This window comes from Ptychodera flava, unplaced genomic scaffold (assembly GCF_041260155.1).
Source record: "Ptychodera flava strain L36383 unplaced genomic scaffold, AS_Pfla_20210202 Scaffold_54__1_contigs__length_889265_pilon, whole genome shotgun sequence".
NCBI classification, from domain to species: domain Eukaryota; kingdom Metazoa; phylum Hemichordata; class Enteropneusta; family Ptychoderidae; genus Ptychodera; species Ptychodera flava.
The window spans coordinates 372585-390526 of NW_027248376.1; the positions used below are offsets into that span (position 1 = coordinate 372585).

Here is a 17942-nt window from a genome sequence, read left to right on the forward strand (position 1 = left end):
GCCTTGGTTTCGAGGCCTCGTGTAGGGGCACCTTCAAAGTTGGCGTGTCGGTATGCTGTGTAAATGTCCACTTTTAATTTGAGAGAGTACCTTGGCTTTTCAGTAGAAAAACACAAATCACGCATATCCCCTTATCTACCACCTCTTGAGTAACTTTAGAAGGTGTCCCTCGACGGGACCCAACAGATCGCGGCCCGACTATCAGTCGGTTAGGGAATGGGGAAATGAGGCATGGTGTCTAACGGAATTTAGTTTATGTATGAAAGAATATATTTACATAGTATTATTTGTGTGATAAGAAACTAAATGACCGTGGCATTCGATTTAATGTTTTGAGACAAGATAAATTAAATTAAATGTATGATACAACACAGGATATAAGTAGTGGGTATAAATCATGAACATTGTTTGTGTATGGTAAAACAATTAAAGGTATAGGTGAAGCTTTGTATGGGTGTGATGAAATCACACTGATTTTGGCAGGCCGACCCAATCCTATAATAATGGATTATATCCTTGAGCGAAGTGATAAGGCTTTAAGCATCGGGATGCAGGAAACGTCTCCGTAGTCAGCGCATTGCACTATAATGAAGCCGTAGACTCAAGTCGTTGCATAAAGCATTGATTGTTTGAAATCGGCTATTATGTCTGCCTTTTCATAAAGGGAGTATATGTTGTTCCAAGAAAACTTTGTGTCCGGTGTCTGAGTAGAGCTGACATTGATGCAGTCCCCGATTCGCGAATCGCATTTATCGCAGCTATACATACATATACTCACTATATTACTTAAATTACCGAAGTTATGCGAGCTACCGAAAACTTGACAATGTTTTTCGTAAATTCTTTCCGCGTTATCAGTGTCAAGCCTTCACCTGCTACGATATTTAACGATGTATTTATAAATTTGTATCAACCCTCGTAAACCCTTCACTCATAATCAGTCAGGCTTGAAAAAAGATTTGTGTCTGGCCTTAACTCCTAAATATATCGCTTTACGATGTTGACGGCACCAGTGTGGCGGTGCATATCTACATGCACACTACCAACTAAATGCAGGTATTCAAATTCCTCTGTATTTAAGTATCAGTACTGATAAAGGTTAAACGGACTGGTGACCTGAAAAGGGTTAATCAAACCAAATATTCTGCCGCCATTAGCATCTAGCTCTAACATCGCCGTCTCTGTCGTCAATAGATGATTGAACTACACATATTGATCACGTTTCCCCAGAGTCTCTCATCAAATTGAACGTAGACATAACAATCTCAATCGTCATTGGATTCGTTTTATTGCAGTATCGAGGGGCATGAAGCACTATCTATATACAGACTTGGCTTGGGAACTTGTAGAAGCCCCACATGTGCATTACGTCATTCGGAGCAAGGAACGGATGCTTATTACCCCGGTCTTTTCGCGGCTTTCTACTTTCGTCACATGTGCTTTACTGCAAATTAGAAATAGCTCGTCTTCAAACTTTGCTGTCCTTGACTTTATACAAAAGAGATTTTACACTCAACGATGCGTGCACCAACCAAACCACTCAGTCACTGTGCATATCGACATTTCATAAATTTTGGTGACAAATTGACGAGTAAGCAGAAGTTGTCGAAAATTCCGAACGGTAGATTTATTAGAGATTGCTTGTCACCCTTTTATGTGTGCATGCTTTTCTCTCTCAGTGCTTAACAACTTAGTTATATGAAGCATTGATAAAATCGATTGTTTAGTACGCTACTTATAATCACAGTTTGTAGCTTTATTGACGGATGATAAATCACAGTAACGATACAGGGTGCAAAGGTTGTGTCAAACTGTCGCTGATTCAAAGTAAATATTTTGATGAAACAAGGAGACACTCAGAACACGTTTATTCAGATATATTTTGTGTAGTTCGTCACTTTGCAATCATGTGTATGCATAAAAGATGAGTTTTATAATCGTTGTGTCACAAATACGTACAGAGTAAGTGTTAGACACTGCAGTTCACCAAATATAATGGACTGGAAGATCCGTCGCTCGAGGGCGCTCTCTACGGTCCCCTTCTGAGTTCAATAAATATTTAACAACACCAAAACAGCTGTAGGCGAGATACTGAGACTAACGTTCTTTCATCTAGCTGCCGCATGTGACAGCCCGCGTCCAGTCGTAGGAGGAGGGGAGTGAGGGAGCGTCCTCAGCGACGGATCTTTCAGTCTACAAAATTATAAATGATACAAACTATGATTCAGGAACGTAAGTACAATAGCGGGTTCAAGTCACGTAAAATGAAGACACCGCTGTAATATGGGTACTCGCTCAAAGCTTCAAAAATTAGTGTTCAAAAAGCTATTTCTATGTATACAGAAAGATAAATGCTGAGGGGATCAGTTTCAATGAAGAAAATTATCAATGACAATAGAATAAATACTTGTAAAACTGTATATACATTTTCACATAATTATGTTCTCATTCAATTTCTTAAGACAGCATTTTCTAATGAAGAGATAAAACTGCTGAAATCTTGATTTTGATTTTAAATAGTTTTAAGATTAAAAGTCTTTTCACTCTGATGAATTATAACAATTCAGTCTAAATCGACAGAAATTAGTATTTTCGTTTGATATAGAAGTTATTATGAACCTTAGCTGGGTCGTTCTTGTGATACATGTTATAAGTTTCTTTAAAGGATGGAGTTGTTGATTATTGGTCATTTCTATTCTTCCCCTGGTTATGTATGACTAATGTCTGTCATTTGCCGAAATAGTTGTTCAAGGCATAATACAAGCAATTATTATTTACTGTTTTTTTTCCAAATAAACATTATCTTGTTCCTTAGATGTTGTATCTAGTACTCAATTTAGAAAGGCGAACGCGTCCAATGATGTGAAGAGTATTGAGTCATAAAACGTCACCATAACTGTGAGCACATCCCCTGCTGTGTGAATACTTTCGGCACAAAATGTCATCAAAACTGCAAATCATCGACCAGAATAAACATAATCAGCGATACCAGTACTGTAAGAAAAGCAAGTAAAACATGAGATCCTTGCACGATCACTGAACAATATCAGCGATAACGAATGCTATTCTCCGGAGGTTTCTCCCTATGACTATCGCGCATATTATCCATGAAATCCCTCAGCACTTAAGACTTTAAATGTTCTATTTCAATAATTTATTGTTTTTGAGAGGGTTAAAATCATAATATTTTGTTGTATGATTTTTGGTCTTGGTCTAGGAGACAGAGTTTATGTAAACTTAATTACAAGATGTTTCTTACGTATCGTAGTCCTTTTAACTATGCAGGCCCAAAACTCAATTTTGAAACTCCGGGTCCGTATGTAATGCTTACTTTGATTTCTCTGATCTAAGGCATCCCTCTACGTGGATAGACAGCGAACGAAATTTCAACACATTAATCTTGCAGTTAACATAAAATTTAAGGAAAATGAATGATCAATACAATTGATGATCAATACATATTTTATTTGTGGATTTCCAGCCACTTACCGACTGCAGTACTTGTAAAGCGCGAGGCTTTCCCATGGTGATCACAATGGTCTAGATAGTCGTCTCTGAGATATTCGGAGATACACCGTCCATTTTCGCACCGGTAGTCGTTTTCATTCCTGCACTTTCCATCTTCATCTGATCACAAAATAACGCACATAAAGCTTCATAATGTTACCTTTTCAACCAAGATTTGATAAATGTTAGAATAGTCGGTCGTATGTGAATCAGGTACAAAATTCTGGTGCTACTGACGCACAGATGAGATAGACATGTATTTGTGCTTTTCAGTGACCACGAGGTAATTGGCTACTTTACACAATCACTGGGCAAAATAAACTGCGTGTTCTTCATTGTACGCCAATCTTACCTGACATGTAGAACAGTGTATAGATTCCTTTGAATCCCTTTTCGTTTTGAATAGCGTCACTGATGTGCATTTCAAGTGTAATTCTGCCGCTTGAGACGAAGCCATTCCCATGATGCCCCTGGCACACTATCCCAATTAGTTTACCATCACTGAAGATCTTTATCATTTCCAATCTATTGTCACATGGCGTAATGATGCCTGTTCGAAGAAGAGAAAATGTTATTCGATGATTTGTATCGTATATTATCAAATTTTGGATTGGTGATGTACTAATACTATAATATTTGTAAAGCTGGGAAAATCGCGAATCATGTTCCTTTACAACGACTTCACACAAAGGTTATAATACACTGGTTTCTGTGTTGTTAAAATATCGTAATATTACTCCTTGACATGTAAGGCATTACCCTAAATCAATTATACCTTGCTCTTACATACACTTCACTCCAAGGCTAGGGAAATATCCTTCAAACGCCTCAGATAAACATTCCCCCTAACTTCATATGTATATCCCTATATAACTCATATCATCTAAAGCTGTCTGACGACATACACAGTTTTACAGAATGATGAATACTTCTCAGCTCTAATGTATCAACTTGTACTTTACCTGAGTGGAAGTCAGGTGAATACGTTGGCCAGGGCATGTCGTCTTTCAACCAGCAGTTCTTGCTTCTGGTATCAAAGCCGTAAGACACGCATGCATCAGTTTCATTACAAAGCTGACAGCATTCTTCCACTTCATTGACCTTATGAGCAAATCCATCGTTTATGTCTGAGCCATGTCTTCCTGTGTAAGATTCGATGTTGCAATCTGGATCTGGAGATATTAGTCGACAAACGCTGTAAAATTCAACCCGTATGCAGCAACATATATAGTATAAAACACATCAATGACCTTCAACGTAAAATGCAGATTTATGAAAATTCAACTCAATCAAAGAAAACACTCAAAAGACTTGTTAAGTTTATCTAAAAGGAACCAATCTAGCTGCACCTATGCAAGCGGTCGATATCGCATAGAAGACCACCAAACTATGAGAATGACAGAAATAAAACAGGCCACAGCAGCTCAAAGGTCAGACTTAAAGCCTTTTAAACTACCCGCACTTTGATCACACTTACAGTCATAACAACAATAACAACAAAATGAACGGACAACATAAACAATCAAACATAAATACTTACATAAATAACGCACAAACTTGTCCGCATAGCTACGTACCTAAACACACACACTGTACACACATACGTACGTACATGAGCTACATCCTACCTTGATCAATCTCCTCAGATAAAGTGATATCTGTAAATTTTACGTATGTTTGGTCGTAAACTCCGTCGTTCCTGATATCGATCTCGTATTTTTCTTTCACAAGTTCGGAACCGTTCGGGTAGGCTCGGTGAGAAGACAGTTTACCACCCCTTGCCTTTGTTTCAGCATCTTCCTTGACTGCAGGACACAAAGGTCAAGTAAGTTAGGAGTGGAATCGTGTAATATACCAAATTATTTTATGGAAATGAAAAGATAGCATAACACTACTGTTGTCAAGTCAAGGTTCTGGTGGTTGGACAAATGCAAAGGATATCAGCAATATCGTGTGACTTTTTTTATAGAAACTGTTGTGTTGCTTTCCATGGTTAAGTAATGGTTTTAAATAGCGCGTTATGATTTTCAAAAAAAATCATGTAATAATATGCAATTACAGCATAGCTCCGCACCGCACCGCACCGCACCGCACTGCACCGCACCGCACCGCACCGCACCGCACTGCACTGCACTGTACTGTACTGTACCTGCTTTACAATAGTGTAATGTACTGCAATGTACTACTCTGCACTGCACTTTACTGCACTACATTGTATTACACAGTACGTTACTGTACTATACTGTACTGTACTGTACTGTACTGTACTGTACTGTACTGTACTGTACTGTACTGTACTGTACTGTACTGTACTGTACTGTACTGTACTGTACTGTACTGTACTGTACTGTACTGTACTGTACTGTACTGTACTGTACTGTACTGTAGTATCTTGTACTGTATGGTGCTGCGTTAGGCTGTGCTATGCTGTGATGTACTATTCTATATTTTGCCGTACTGAACGGTACTTTACTGTGATGTGATGTGCTGTGGTTTGGTGTAGTGTGGTTACTGTATTGTACTGTACAGTACTCTTCGTGCCCTACACTACTGTAGTGCACTGCACTGTAGTGCTCTGCACTTTGCTGTGTTGTGCTGTGATGCGCTGTGCTGTATCGTAATGTACTTACTGAACAGTTCTGTCAAGTGGTGTTACTGGGGTGTGGTGTGGTGGGGAATAGTGTACCACACCGTACTTTAATATAATGTACTGTACTGTAATGTGCTGTACTGTACTGTACCACACTGTGCTGTGCTGTGCTGTGCTGTGCTGTGCTGTACTGTGCTGTGCTGTGCTGTGCTGTGCTGTGCTGTGCTGTACTGTACTGTACTGTACTGTACTGTACTGTACTGTACTGTACTGTACTGTACTGTACTGTACTCTACTGTACTCTACTCTACTCTACTCTACTCTACTCTACTCTACTGTACTGTATTGCATTGCATTGTACAGTGATGTATCTTATCATAATGTGATTCACTATTCTATACCGTAAGGCTCTATTGTAACTTGTCCCGCACTTTTCTAATGTCCGAGCTACGAGGCGTTGCGTGTACAATACAGACATGATCGTCATTTTTGACGGTGTATGGGACGCCAGGAATTACTGGCAAACAGCCAGGTTAAACAGACCTGTGTAATCAGTCCTTGTCGATAGGGGTGTACCATCATCTTGAATGGGCGTGACCGTCAAAAGGAAACCCTTAGCAGCGTTTGACCCGTCTGATCTGAACTTTAGGAAAATTCGCCGCCCAGTTGTTGTAATTGACCCTTGCGTCTTGTTCCCGCAATATTTACCGAGAGGCGGACCAGTTTCGTCACTTCCGTCGAACACTGTGAGGTAGTCCTTCTTACATTCCTCTGACATTTCCAACTCAAAATCTGACAAGTTCAGCTATGTAATGACATACCGACAGAAAGCATATTATATTAACATGTGCTTCCTTAAAATGATATTTTGCACATCGTCTAGCATATGTCAATGTTTTTAACGATTCGAAACTAAGAAAAATATGCCAATTGATTTAATTCAAAAATAGTAAAGTGAAATTTCGACATTTATCTTTAACCCGTAGTAATCTTACCATTATAAGTTGTCCCGTTCCCGCTATGTAAGAATTTTCACATATTTTGTAGATCGGGTAATCTTTTCGGTAAAAAGGTGATTTGGCATCTGTTATTTTGGTAATATTTGTCCGTTAATTGCATTCAACTGAATAAAAATGAAAAAAAAAAACAACAACAGCAAAATGAATTAGCTAGTAACAGACTTTCTATGTATGCAGATGCATTGTACATGAATGAATGGTGCATTCGCAATAAGGGTCCAGCGGTGTAATTTTGCGATATTAAAGCAAACAGCAAGCCAAAAAACAGAAACGGACAACAAACAAACAAACAGACAGAAGCAAACAGCAAGCCAAAAAACAGAAACGGACAACAAACAAACAAACAGACAGACAAACAAATTAGAATGAATGAATGAATGAATAAACACACACACAAACAAACAAACAAACAAACAAACAAACAAACAAACAAACAAAATTATATGTTATCCGGAGCTCTTTACATATTCCATATCAAGTAATATTATTGTTTTACAAAAATGAAACCCTTGTAACGTCATTCAAATATTGATTTCCCTACATTAAGATATTGCCTATATTTCTCACCATCATAGAAGTATTTTCCAATGAATCCCGGAGCACAGACACATTCGTATGATGTCCCATTCTGTACACACCTCCCGTTATTTTCACAGGGTTGTGTAGGACAAATCTCGCCGTCTTTACCTGCTTCGCGATAGTCAGAGTAAGAAATACAAATGACTCAACATTATTTGTTTATTCATGTAGTCACACAAAGAAATAACACAATTTGACTAATTTGGGATAATTGTATTGTGAAGTAAGGTCGTTTTGACCTACAACTGTAACCTAATCTGCTTTTCTTTTGAAGTTACACACTTGTTTTTTTTTTATGAGTAGTTTGTAATATTGCAAAATTCAGCTAAATTGCACCAAACAATTTTAAGAAATTAAAAAAATATAAAGATCAAATTATCCCAAATTATCTCCAATCGTATTAAATATTTCTGTTTTAACATCAACGTCTACTTTTTTGAACAAATAAGAAAATTGAGAGGTCCACACCTATCACTCTACTCTATAGTGTTGAGTCGTCTTAGATTTTTTCTGGAAACAAAGGAAGATAAGCATTGTTAACATTCCGCTGATGTTGTAGGAGGGCTTGTGGTTATAAGTGACGATTGCTATTATTCTCAGGCCGTCTTCACGTTTTCCACACTTGGTCAATTAGGTTAGTGTGCTGTCAATAACAAAATAGGATAAATAAGCTTTCCCTGCAACTTACCTGTTACTGCACGCAATAGATTGATCAGAGCTACCAGGTAGACTGCAGTTGCCACCTCATCATATTATCTCTGTCTGCTGACAAAAGAGGTATGTTACATTAAAAAATGAGTAATAATGGTCAAATGGCAACGTGCTAAAACGATATTTGAACTGAACACGTCATACTATACCCTCCAAGGACTTCATCTAGGAACGTACTGGGGACAAAATTACGAAGCGATCTCATTCATTCGTTGACATTAACGTTTGAAAACCAGAAACCAAAATCGAGCTGTCACGCTCAATGGAAGTTCACTCCTGAAAATGTTGTGTACAAAATAAGATCGTGTCATTTTAATTCACTAGTTGAATCCGGTACACAAACGTCAATGATAGTTTTAGGGAGTCTTAATTAGCAAAAGTTGTTTGTTTTTATGACTTTCCTCCATGAGCTATTTGTTGCCGATGCAAGTTCGTTCCTTAACCTTTACTATCGTACATTGCGATGAGGCACATACGTTGCATGAATTGCCACCTTCCCTTGTTTGAACAGAAGGTATGTGCTAATATAACGTAGAACATTTTAAGGTAGAACGCTCCTGGGGGACAGATATCCGGGCTCTCAAACGTTTATAATTCTAATCTGATTTACCACTTGTGGGGGCTCATTTTAAAGCTCTTGAAGTAAGAAAAAACTTTTATTGTCTTAATTTTTGTGCAAATCGAACATTCAATTTTACCCATGGAGTTAATACAGGAATTGCAGTCATTTTGAATTTTAAATATCGCAAATATTAGCATATATATTGCGTGGTGACCCGTTATTTTATTGTTGATTTGGTAAGAAAATGCCATTAAGAGAATGTCATGTAAGTGATTCGTTTAGGAAAGTTTAAGCAACAGTTACGTATTTCACTTTCAAGACGCATACTACCTTAAGGACGGAAATAGCTCAACTTAAGACCCGAAAGCCATGTTTCCCCTAAAAGGATGTATGTTTCAACTCACATCAGTGGTATGCTGACATTCAGATTCATGTTAAAGTCGTGATACCTAGGAATTTGTCCACTAGACCATGGGTCGCCGCTATTTCATCCCATCTTTAATCGATAGATATTGAGATACAACGCTTAAGAAAGTGAAGACCACTAAAAATTGTCGAAGTAATTAACATCAAGACATGGTGGTGACATTTTGTAAAACATATGTAACCGAACTGCGATAGCGATAGTTTTATTTGGCCAATATCAGTCGAGTGGGCGTAATGATTATAGTATCATGCATATCGGCGAGAAATTCCCTTCGGCGGAACTTTTGGCTGAAATTACAATATACAGTGACTCCCAGCTGTAACAAAATTATATCATTTCATAAAGAAAGCATTAAACATCGTATTAGTTATTACCCCGTGTTTGTTGTGGTTATGTCGGAATGAATTTACAGTTAACTAGATATTCAATTTCCAATGTTTTTTGAAAATACACATCGGTGTCTTCGGTAAGTAAAGATAATATCAAAGATCGATATTGTTACTCGAGACGCGGTCATACCATGATGCGGCCTAGTCTTTCAAATGGTACTTACATCTAACATTGTACACAACGAAACAAAGCAACTTACCCTGAACTAATAAACTAGCCTACATCAACATTTTATATCGAAGGGCTCTTGCACTTTTCTTTTGAATATCAAAAATGGAGTGAAAAATCTATTACAGAAAGGATCATAACTTCAAGAACAACCGACTGTGAAAGTTTGGTAGAATACCGACTAATAGAAATATACAGGCATGCAGTCTGTAAAATGTGTAAAACAACATGACCAAACAAACAAACAAACAAAAACAAATGAACAAACAAAAAATTCCTACGACACAACATAGAGGCTGATTTCAAAATGAAAGTAAATGTGAATTAGCCTAATTTGTATAACCGGCGCCAGTTGTTGCTTGACCTTAAACTTGACCTTTGGAATCATTATTAAATGTACCGACTTGGCGATTGTCTGCGGAGTTTAATACGAAATGTATATCTTGCGATAGTGAGGGGACAGCATAACGCCTCTGTTCGTTGTAATGTAGATGTTTACGTTTATCAAAATCGATCAACGCCGTCGCCACAAACGTGTACATAGGTGTCATTTACAGATTATCTCCAGAACCTGAGACATCGCGAACAACTACTCTTTCGATATAATGTCATTTTACGTGAATCCTGACCAAGGCAGATTAAATGCAAGAATCCATTTTCAGAAAAGGTTCAGAAAATGTATTAATACTTACTTTAACGTCAAATGCACGAAAAAGGAGGCACACAATTACCTCTGGTTGTCATGAGAACTGCCTCTCCTTACGATCTCAGTGAAGATTTTCCTAGAGAGCAACAAATCTCTGTAAGCGGTCGGTTATGACATATCTATTCCAATTCTGATGTGATGTATAGAATATATGTCTCTAATTCGTGTCAAAATAACGACGTTATAGTTCCTGGAAGATGTGTATGCTGCCTTTGTATACTTGATGTGAGGGGGTTTACGTGTTTCTATTCTGAGTACGTCAGTTCGGGGAATCCCCACCAGAGTGTAATTTGGATAAGCGAGAATATTTGCATGATGTAGAACGCGCATGCGTATATGTAGGCCATGTCTAAGCGACAACAGTTTGGTGTATATCAGCAACTCATACGGTATTAAAGTGTCATTGAGGTCATACACAACAGGTCATTAGTAATACTGTGTTCAACTTTAACCCATAGTATACACACTGGTGACCCTTGTAGTGCTTTAACTGACATAAATGCCACTTAGCAGGGGGTGGGTGTGCCATACGCATAGCTTAGTCGATTTGAGAGTGTCACAAATGGGTTGAACTAACATGTAACGCAGAAGCTAATGCTCAAAGAGAACTGGACCAGTACAATAACAACTCAAGTCTTATGTACACACAGTGACACCTCACAAAGGTAGTATTGTTTTATTGAGTTACTTAATGACTGAAAAATTAATTACACACTCTATGGAAACATCGCGTCCTGGTATTTTATTGGCTAAAGCAAATCACATGACTACATCATGAAGTCTTGCTTTGTGAGAAACCTCAGAAAATTCATAAACAAATCTTGAACATAATTTTAATCTGAGGTTGTTGTGGATTTTCTGTTTCCACTCTGCATGACGGTTTAATTGATTACACCTGTCAAGATAGGAATAATGATTTAGTAGCAGTGATTATGCAGCATTGCTGGGGACGTGACGACAACTATATTTCTGCAGTCGGGTCAACTCAACGAAATGGTAGTGAAGCACCACAAACGTCGTACCATGACCCGAGCAGACCTTTTCACAGCAATAGGCAGCGCCCTCACAGTGTCAATGCGTCGTTATATCCGTCCACGATATACCTCTCTGGTTCGACCTGTTCACTTCATATATGCACGCGCTATCGCTCGTGCATATATGAAGTGAACTGGTCTAAATATCATGGTAAGCAGTAGCTGAGTGTGCCGCTTTATTGCTTAAATATTTAATGCAGTTGATTTTACTGTAACGGCTACCGTTTATGAATTGAGTGTAGCAGCCTCTACGTATAGAGTGATGCACGTGAATCTTCTTTTGCAACCATCCTTTTTTACAGGTTACTAAGTAATACTTACAGCAAAAGGTGATAGAAAATATAATCTTACCATATTGATTGATATAATAATCTTGCTAAGTGGCAATTATCTATACTAATAATCGTGTATTTCCTACTAAAAATATTGAGGGAGTTTTGTTTCTTATCCCAAGTCTATTTGTATAAATGATGCGGCAAGACTACTCCTTACTTAAGTTTTGAGATCGCAAGATCCAGCTAAAGATACAAAACAAAAAAAAGATTGCTTACATCCATTTCGTAGTGTTTACTAGCAGGAAATTAAGTAGAATTCATTCATTTTTTCAGAAAAATATTGTCAAGGAGACACATGTGAGTCAAGTTCTATATTTTCCTCTCTGCATTTGTAGCCGACTGTCATATGTTTGTATATTATTGATTTTTGAAAATAGAGGCTTACGCGGGTAACTAACATTGTTGCCATAGTGGATGTAACTGTGCTTTGTTTTGCCTTAAATCCTGGGGCGGGGCTCTATTAAATGAATCACATATGTTATTACGTTAAATTCCACACCAGCATTTTAGGAAATACACAGACTACCACTAATTGTTCTTAAAAATAGACATGCTCGTGAGGGCATATTGCCTTAAACCTTATTCAAATTGAAAATATATCAAATTATAGTCTTTCAAGGTTCACAGCGTCAGAAAAACAATCTTTCGATTGAGAATCCTTATGGACTTTGCAAATGTTGTGCCTATCTGACATGAGTGTACGCTAAATAACATATTTTAAAAATTGTCGTTTCTTTCAATCATGTACAGTAGTAGGGAAGACTCTCAACTACTGTCTGTTTTCAGATAGTGGATATTTCATTGGACATTTCAGAATGCTCTGCTGTTAATATATAATTTATTAGAACATCGTTATACAAGATTCCAAATATACTTATTATCTTTCACCTTCCTATACTCTTTCGAATTCGTCAGCAATTACTGGGATCGTTTTTGTCCTGCTTATCGTTATCGGAGTTGCTGTTACTCTCGTACATACGGAGGAAGAATTCACCGGTAAGGGGAGACTCAACTGCATTTCCATATACCCTTATATGTACTTCTTACTTATAATAGCAAAGAATTTCAAATAACATCAAATCTGTCTGTCTTTCTATCTGTCCGTATCTACGACATCTCTATATCTATCTCTCCGCCAATTTTTTTCCATCTGCAAGCTTACACATCTCTCCGTCTATCTGTTCGTCAATTCATCTCTGTCCCCCAGTCTACCTATATCCGTGTATCTGTCTACTTACGAAACGTTCGACTGAAATGGATTCTGAAAATAATGATCTTGTCTCTTTGGGAAAGCAGATTACCGTAGGAATGCAGTACCTGGCCTCCAAGTCGGTGAGGGCGCTATCCTGTGGCATATCTCTTGCAAACTGCTATCAGCGTTGTTTTTATTAGAGTATAATTGCATTCATTTCCAAATGTCTCCTATGATGCACCTTTGCACGAATTCAATTTGTGCTGAACCTTAAATCACAACAAAAGTGTTATCCGTCACCGACAACAGCAACATCAAATCCAATGTCAAATAAGGTGTTGATAGATAAGGCCTATGGGCATTTACACTTGGGGTTTTTGTTTTGTTTTGTTTTATTTTGTTTTTGTTTTTTGTTTTGTTTTTTATTGACACTTATGTAAATGCCACTTACTTGAGAAAAAGGTTCACGGCACAGAACATGCTATTTAATAAAACAACGAGGTATTGGCTATTTATGACTCCTACATCGTAATTGGTGTTTGTCTCGAGTCGAATTTTCTAGTTATATGAAATGCATCATGCATATTTAGTTTACATTCCTTTTCTTTTGACATTGATACAGTTTGTGCACGGCGAACTTGCTGCAAAAACAGTTCTTCTATGAAAAGATCGGCAAACTTTTTAAGTTATCAAATATTGGTCTCAGAGGTGATGTGGAAATTGAAGCGATCAGAGTTAAAGAGGTAACATTACATTCTATGATATTTTCCTTTGTTTTACTCTACCGCAATCAAAAGAAAGGCGTTGATAATTTGTTTTGTTGCATACTTTCTGAAACCCTGCCTTTCATATTTAAATGAGAACTCGAAGAAAAAAGCACATTAACTAATAAGGAAGGAAGTTGGAAAAATATGCTGAAAGCTGAGGAAATGCCCATACAGTTTGAAGCCCAATGATATTTTGAGTTCAATTCTGTCATAGCGCCGGAATGTCAGGAAGCAAAAGGCAACCTTTACCACCCAATTAGTAAGAAAGCGGAAGTAGTTAATTTACCATCATTGTGCTGAAATACATTGCATTACAATTTACTGATTACCATGGAGATTTTTAATTTTGTTTCTCGTTTTTTTTAGCATCACACCCGCCAGCCAATACGTTGGTTTTCACCGGAAAACGGTCAGTTCAGGTGAAAATTCAACAACATTCAACGTCTGGTCCCTTGGTGTCGTACTGTGGGAGATCACTACGTTAGGTAAGTGTAGCTCGCAAAAGTACCAACGAAACATTTCAACTTGCCGGACGTTATCCTGTCTTCCAAATCTGTTATCCTGCCAGCGACTTCGGGCACACGGAAACGTTGTCAAACGCCTTCTTGTATCGCGGCTGTTTTCCCTTTTGATATTCAATTTTCCATCAACTTTGGGTATGTCGTTATGTTTTTCCGATTGAAATACGGCAAGACACCATACCCAACTGCCAAAAACGTGACCAAAGTGAGGGAGTTCATTTCAAAGTGATTTCGAATGAAGAGACCAGCTTACTGTGACGCTAAACTGTAAGTAATGACCAACAAATCTACCTCTATCTAATGTACTGTCCGCCTTTGTTGGGCTGATGAACAGACAATAGTTTATCGCAATGTTAATATAATGTTCACTACAATAAGTTATAAACACTGGAATGGAATAGCCTTGCATACATGAAAAGTGGCAGTTCTCGTGACAGTGAAAGCTACAAAAAACAGAAGCCAATTTGAAATTTTGTTGATGAATCACTGACACTAAATCACTAAATAACTGTGAATGTGCACGGAAATACCGGTCTATATGTTTTTGTACTGATTTTATATTTTCTTAAACGAATGTTACACGGAAACTCCATGAGGAATTCCTCACTTTTACTGAACTGGAAACCTATGCCTTTTGCGGTCAAATGCAGGCAGATGACACGCAAGTACCCCGCTGTACTTTTATAAGGCAGACAGATTGTGTTTTGCACATATGGCCATGGACATACATATTTCGAAAGAAATGGTCTCATATCAGCGAAAGAGCGATAACCAGACATTGGAATTATCATGACATTGACCTTACCTTCACCGACAGGTACTCCGTCATGACGAGGTGCTGGTCGGAAAACAAAGCCGAGCGACCGTCCTTTTCCAAACTCGTCATTGAACTTGAAGGCATGGCTAAAAGCACCGAGGTAAATGTTCTTTTTTTCGCTGCTAAATATGAGCGGTTCACTTGTGTCGAGCAATCGTCCCGTTCTTTATGACTTTTCCGATTTGAGTAAAGGCAGTTTTATCCTGCAAGGGAGATCACTGGTTGATGTTACTGGTCTCTAGTACATTAACTCTGATGCGAAAATTTGATAGCAATTTAATAACTGTTTTTTATTAATTTGGAAATAGGAAACTGTTCATGGTTTTGTCCCTCAGTAGTAGGAGCTATGGCAAACCAGAGGAAGTATCAACAACATTTTGTCATTCCTTGCATTCCAGGTTTTCATAGACGTCAAAAAGGCGTGTGCCGACACTCCAGACTATAAGAAGGCAGCAAATGAAAAGCGTTATGAAACAAAGTGATGGCACTGTGCGATTGGTTACCGATGGACGCTGAGTTTATTCGGCAGAGATCAGTGTGTACGTGACATGCAAAGATAAACATTTGAACGTCAGATCAGAAACTGCATAGGCAATATTCTTACAGACCCTACCTTCATGATGGATTCATCTTACATAAAATTATTTTTGGATATAAAATTATCAATAAAGTGCTAACAAGCTATTCACATCCAATAATGCAAGCACGAGGGATTAAGGAGAAAGTAGAAAGTTTACTTTCTGGTCTTCAGATTAAATTCAAAAGACAGAGAATACGTATACACATACATACATACACACATACATACATACATACATACATACATACATACATACATACATACATACATACATACATACATACATACATACATACATACATACATACATACATACATACATACATACATACATACATACATACATACATACATACATACATACATACATACATACATACATACATACATACATACATACATACATACATACATACATACATACATACATACATACATACATACATACATACGCTTACATACATACATACATACATACATACATACATACATACATACATACATACATACATACATACATACATACATACATACATACATACATACATACATACATACATACATACATACATACATACATACATACATACATACATACATACATACATACATACATACATACATACATACATACATACATACATACATACATACATATATACATACAGACATACAGACATATATACATACATACATACATACGCAATTTACATAATCTCTCAAAATTACTCACTCATGTGACGTCATCAATGACGAGAGATAACTTCTGGCAGATAATATATTTAGCACATTCATAGACCCACATTTTTATTTGTAATACAAAACTGCTTTCAAGAGTGAAGTAAGCACGTCCTTTTAATGTTTTAGTGTGGCGCCATGAGGTTGTGCAGTTGTAGTTGTTCAGGGTCACCGACGCACGGTCATCTCACAATTGTGTCTAGAACACACTTTCTGTAAAAAGTTTAATATGTCTGTGTGTCATTATCAAACGCTAATGGAAGGACAATGATCTATTGACGTCAGATACACAATTTATTTTAATGTAAAGGTCTTTCTTTATAAATACTACGAAATATATCGTTTCTATGCTGACCTGATTATACGTTGCTTATTATAATTCATTATTCATGTACAATATCTGCGAACGATGTGCAACGAAGTCGGCAGATAGTCCTCCGATAAATAATCTAGACTTGAGTTGCAACATTACAATATGAATAAAATTGCTATTAAAATGACTCGTTTCTTGTTGGGTTTCATACAACGAATTACACATGACAATCTCTGCAACAATATGACCACTCCTTATCTTGTACGATGCGCTCACATTTACAAGACCGAAAACTGGAATACTTATCTCCAGTTTCACTGCAGGTTGTAACCTGGCACACTGGCGACATTTGTTCAACACTCACAAGTATGATACAGAAGCAAGGTGTCGAAAGCGCGCTGTGAAGAAGTCGACAGAGACCGTCCTGCGAGATCAGCAACAGTGGTAAAGACCTTTGCAAGTGAATCAACTGAAAGTAGCAACTGAAATCCTGTACTGGATATTCGTCGGTTTTCAATTTTTATACAGCATCGTTCACAGTTACGTCCATGTTCTTTGAAGTCATTTGACATGAAGTTTAGGTATGCCTATCTGAAAATGGAGCTTTTCACATCGGCGACTCTACCTGTGAATATAGTATATGCTGTGATCGGGTTGTTAACACATAGGCTTGGGCACAGCCGATTTTTGTTCGATTTCATAAAATAAATAATACATGAAAGAATAAACAAAACCTTTGACGCACAATTTTGAAAAAGAAATAACATTTTACCGCTTACGTTGTACCTTGTTTGATTATTTTTTTATATAAATATCAACTACCCTCTCATGAACCCCCTGCTCGAGTTGTATCATCAAGTATTTACATAGTTGAAAATTAATTTAGGTGAAAACTGTGCTTTATTACATATGTACCACAGTTTATTTGCATCGAAGCGCGCACGTACTACCGGTATTTGCACTGCAGTGCAATACCAAAACCATTA

The 17942-nt window shown here is 37.5% G+C and overlaps 1 protein-coding gene across 1 annotated transcript; it reads right to left on the reverse strand.

Annotated features, from left to right (window-relative positions):
* Positions 1-2197: 2197 nt before the first annotated feature.
* On the reverse strand, positions 2198-10865 carry LOC139128440 (uncharacterized). Its single transcript, XM_070694214.1, has 10 exons — positions 10646-10865; positions 8384-8457; positions 7684-7803; positions 7093-7220; positions 6641-6902; positions 5136-5312; positions 4470-4679; positions 3860-4057; positions 3490-3627; positions 2198-2994 (listed from the first exon to the last, which is right to left on the reverse strand). The coding sequence occupies exons 4-10, from the start codon at positions 7093-7095 to the stop codon at positions 2945-2947; spliced, it is 1038 nt and encodes a 345-aa protein (XP_070550315.1). The 5' UTR covers positions 7096-7220; positions 7684-7803; positions 8384-8457; positions 10646-10865; the 3' UTR covers positions 2198-2944.
* Positions 10866-17942: the final 7077 nt, after the last annotated feature.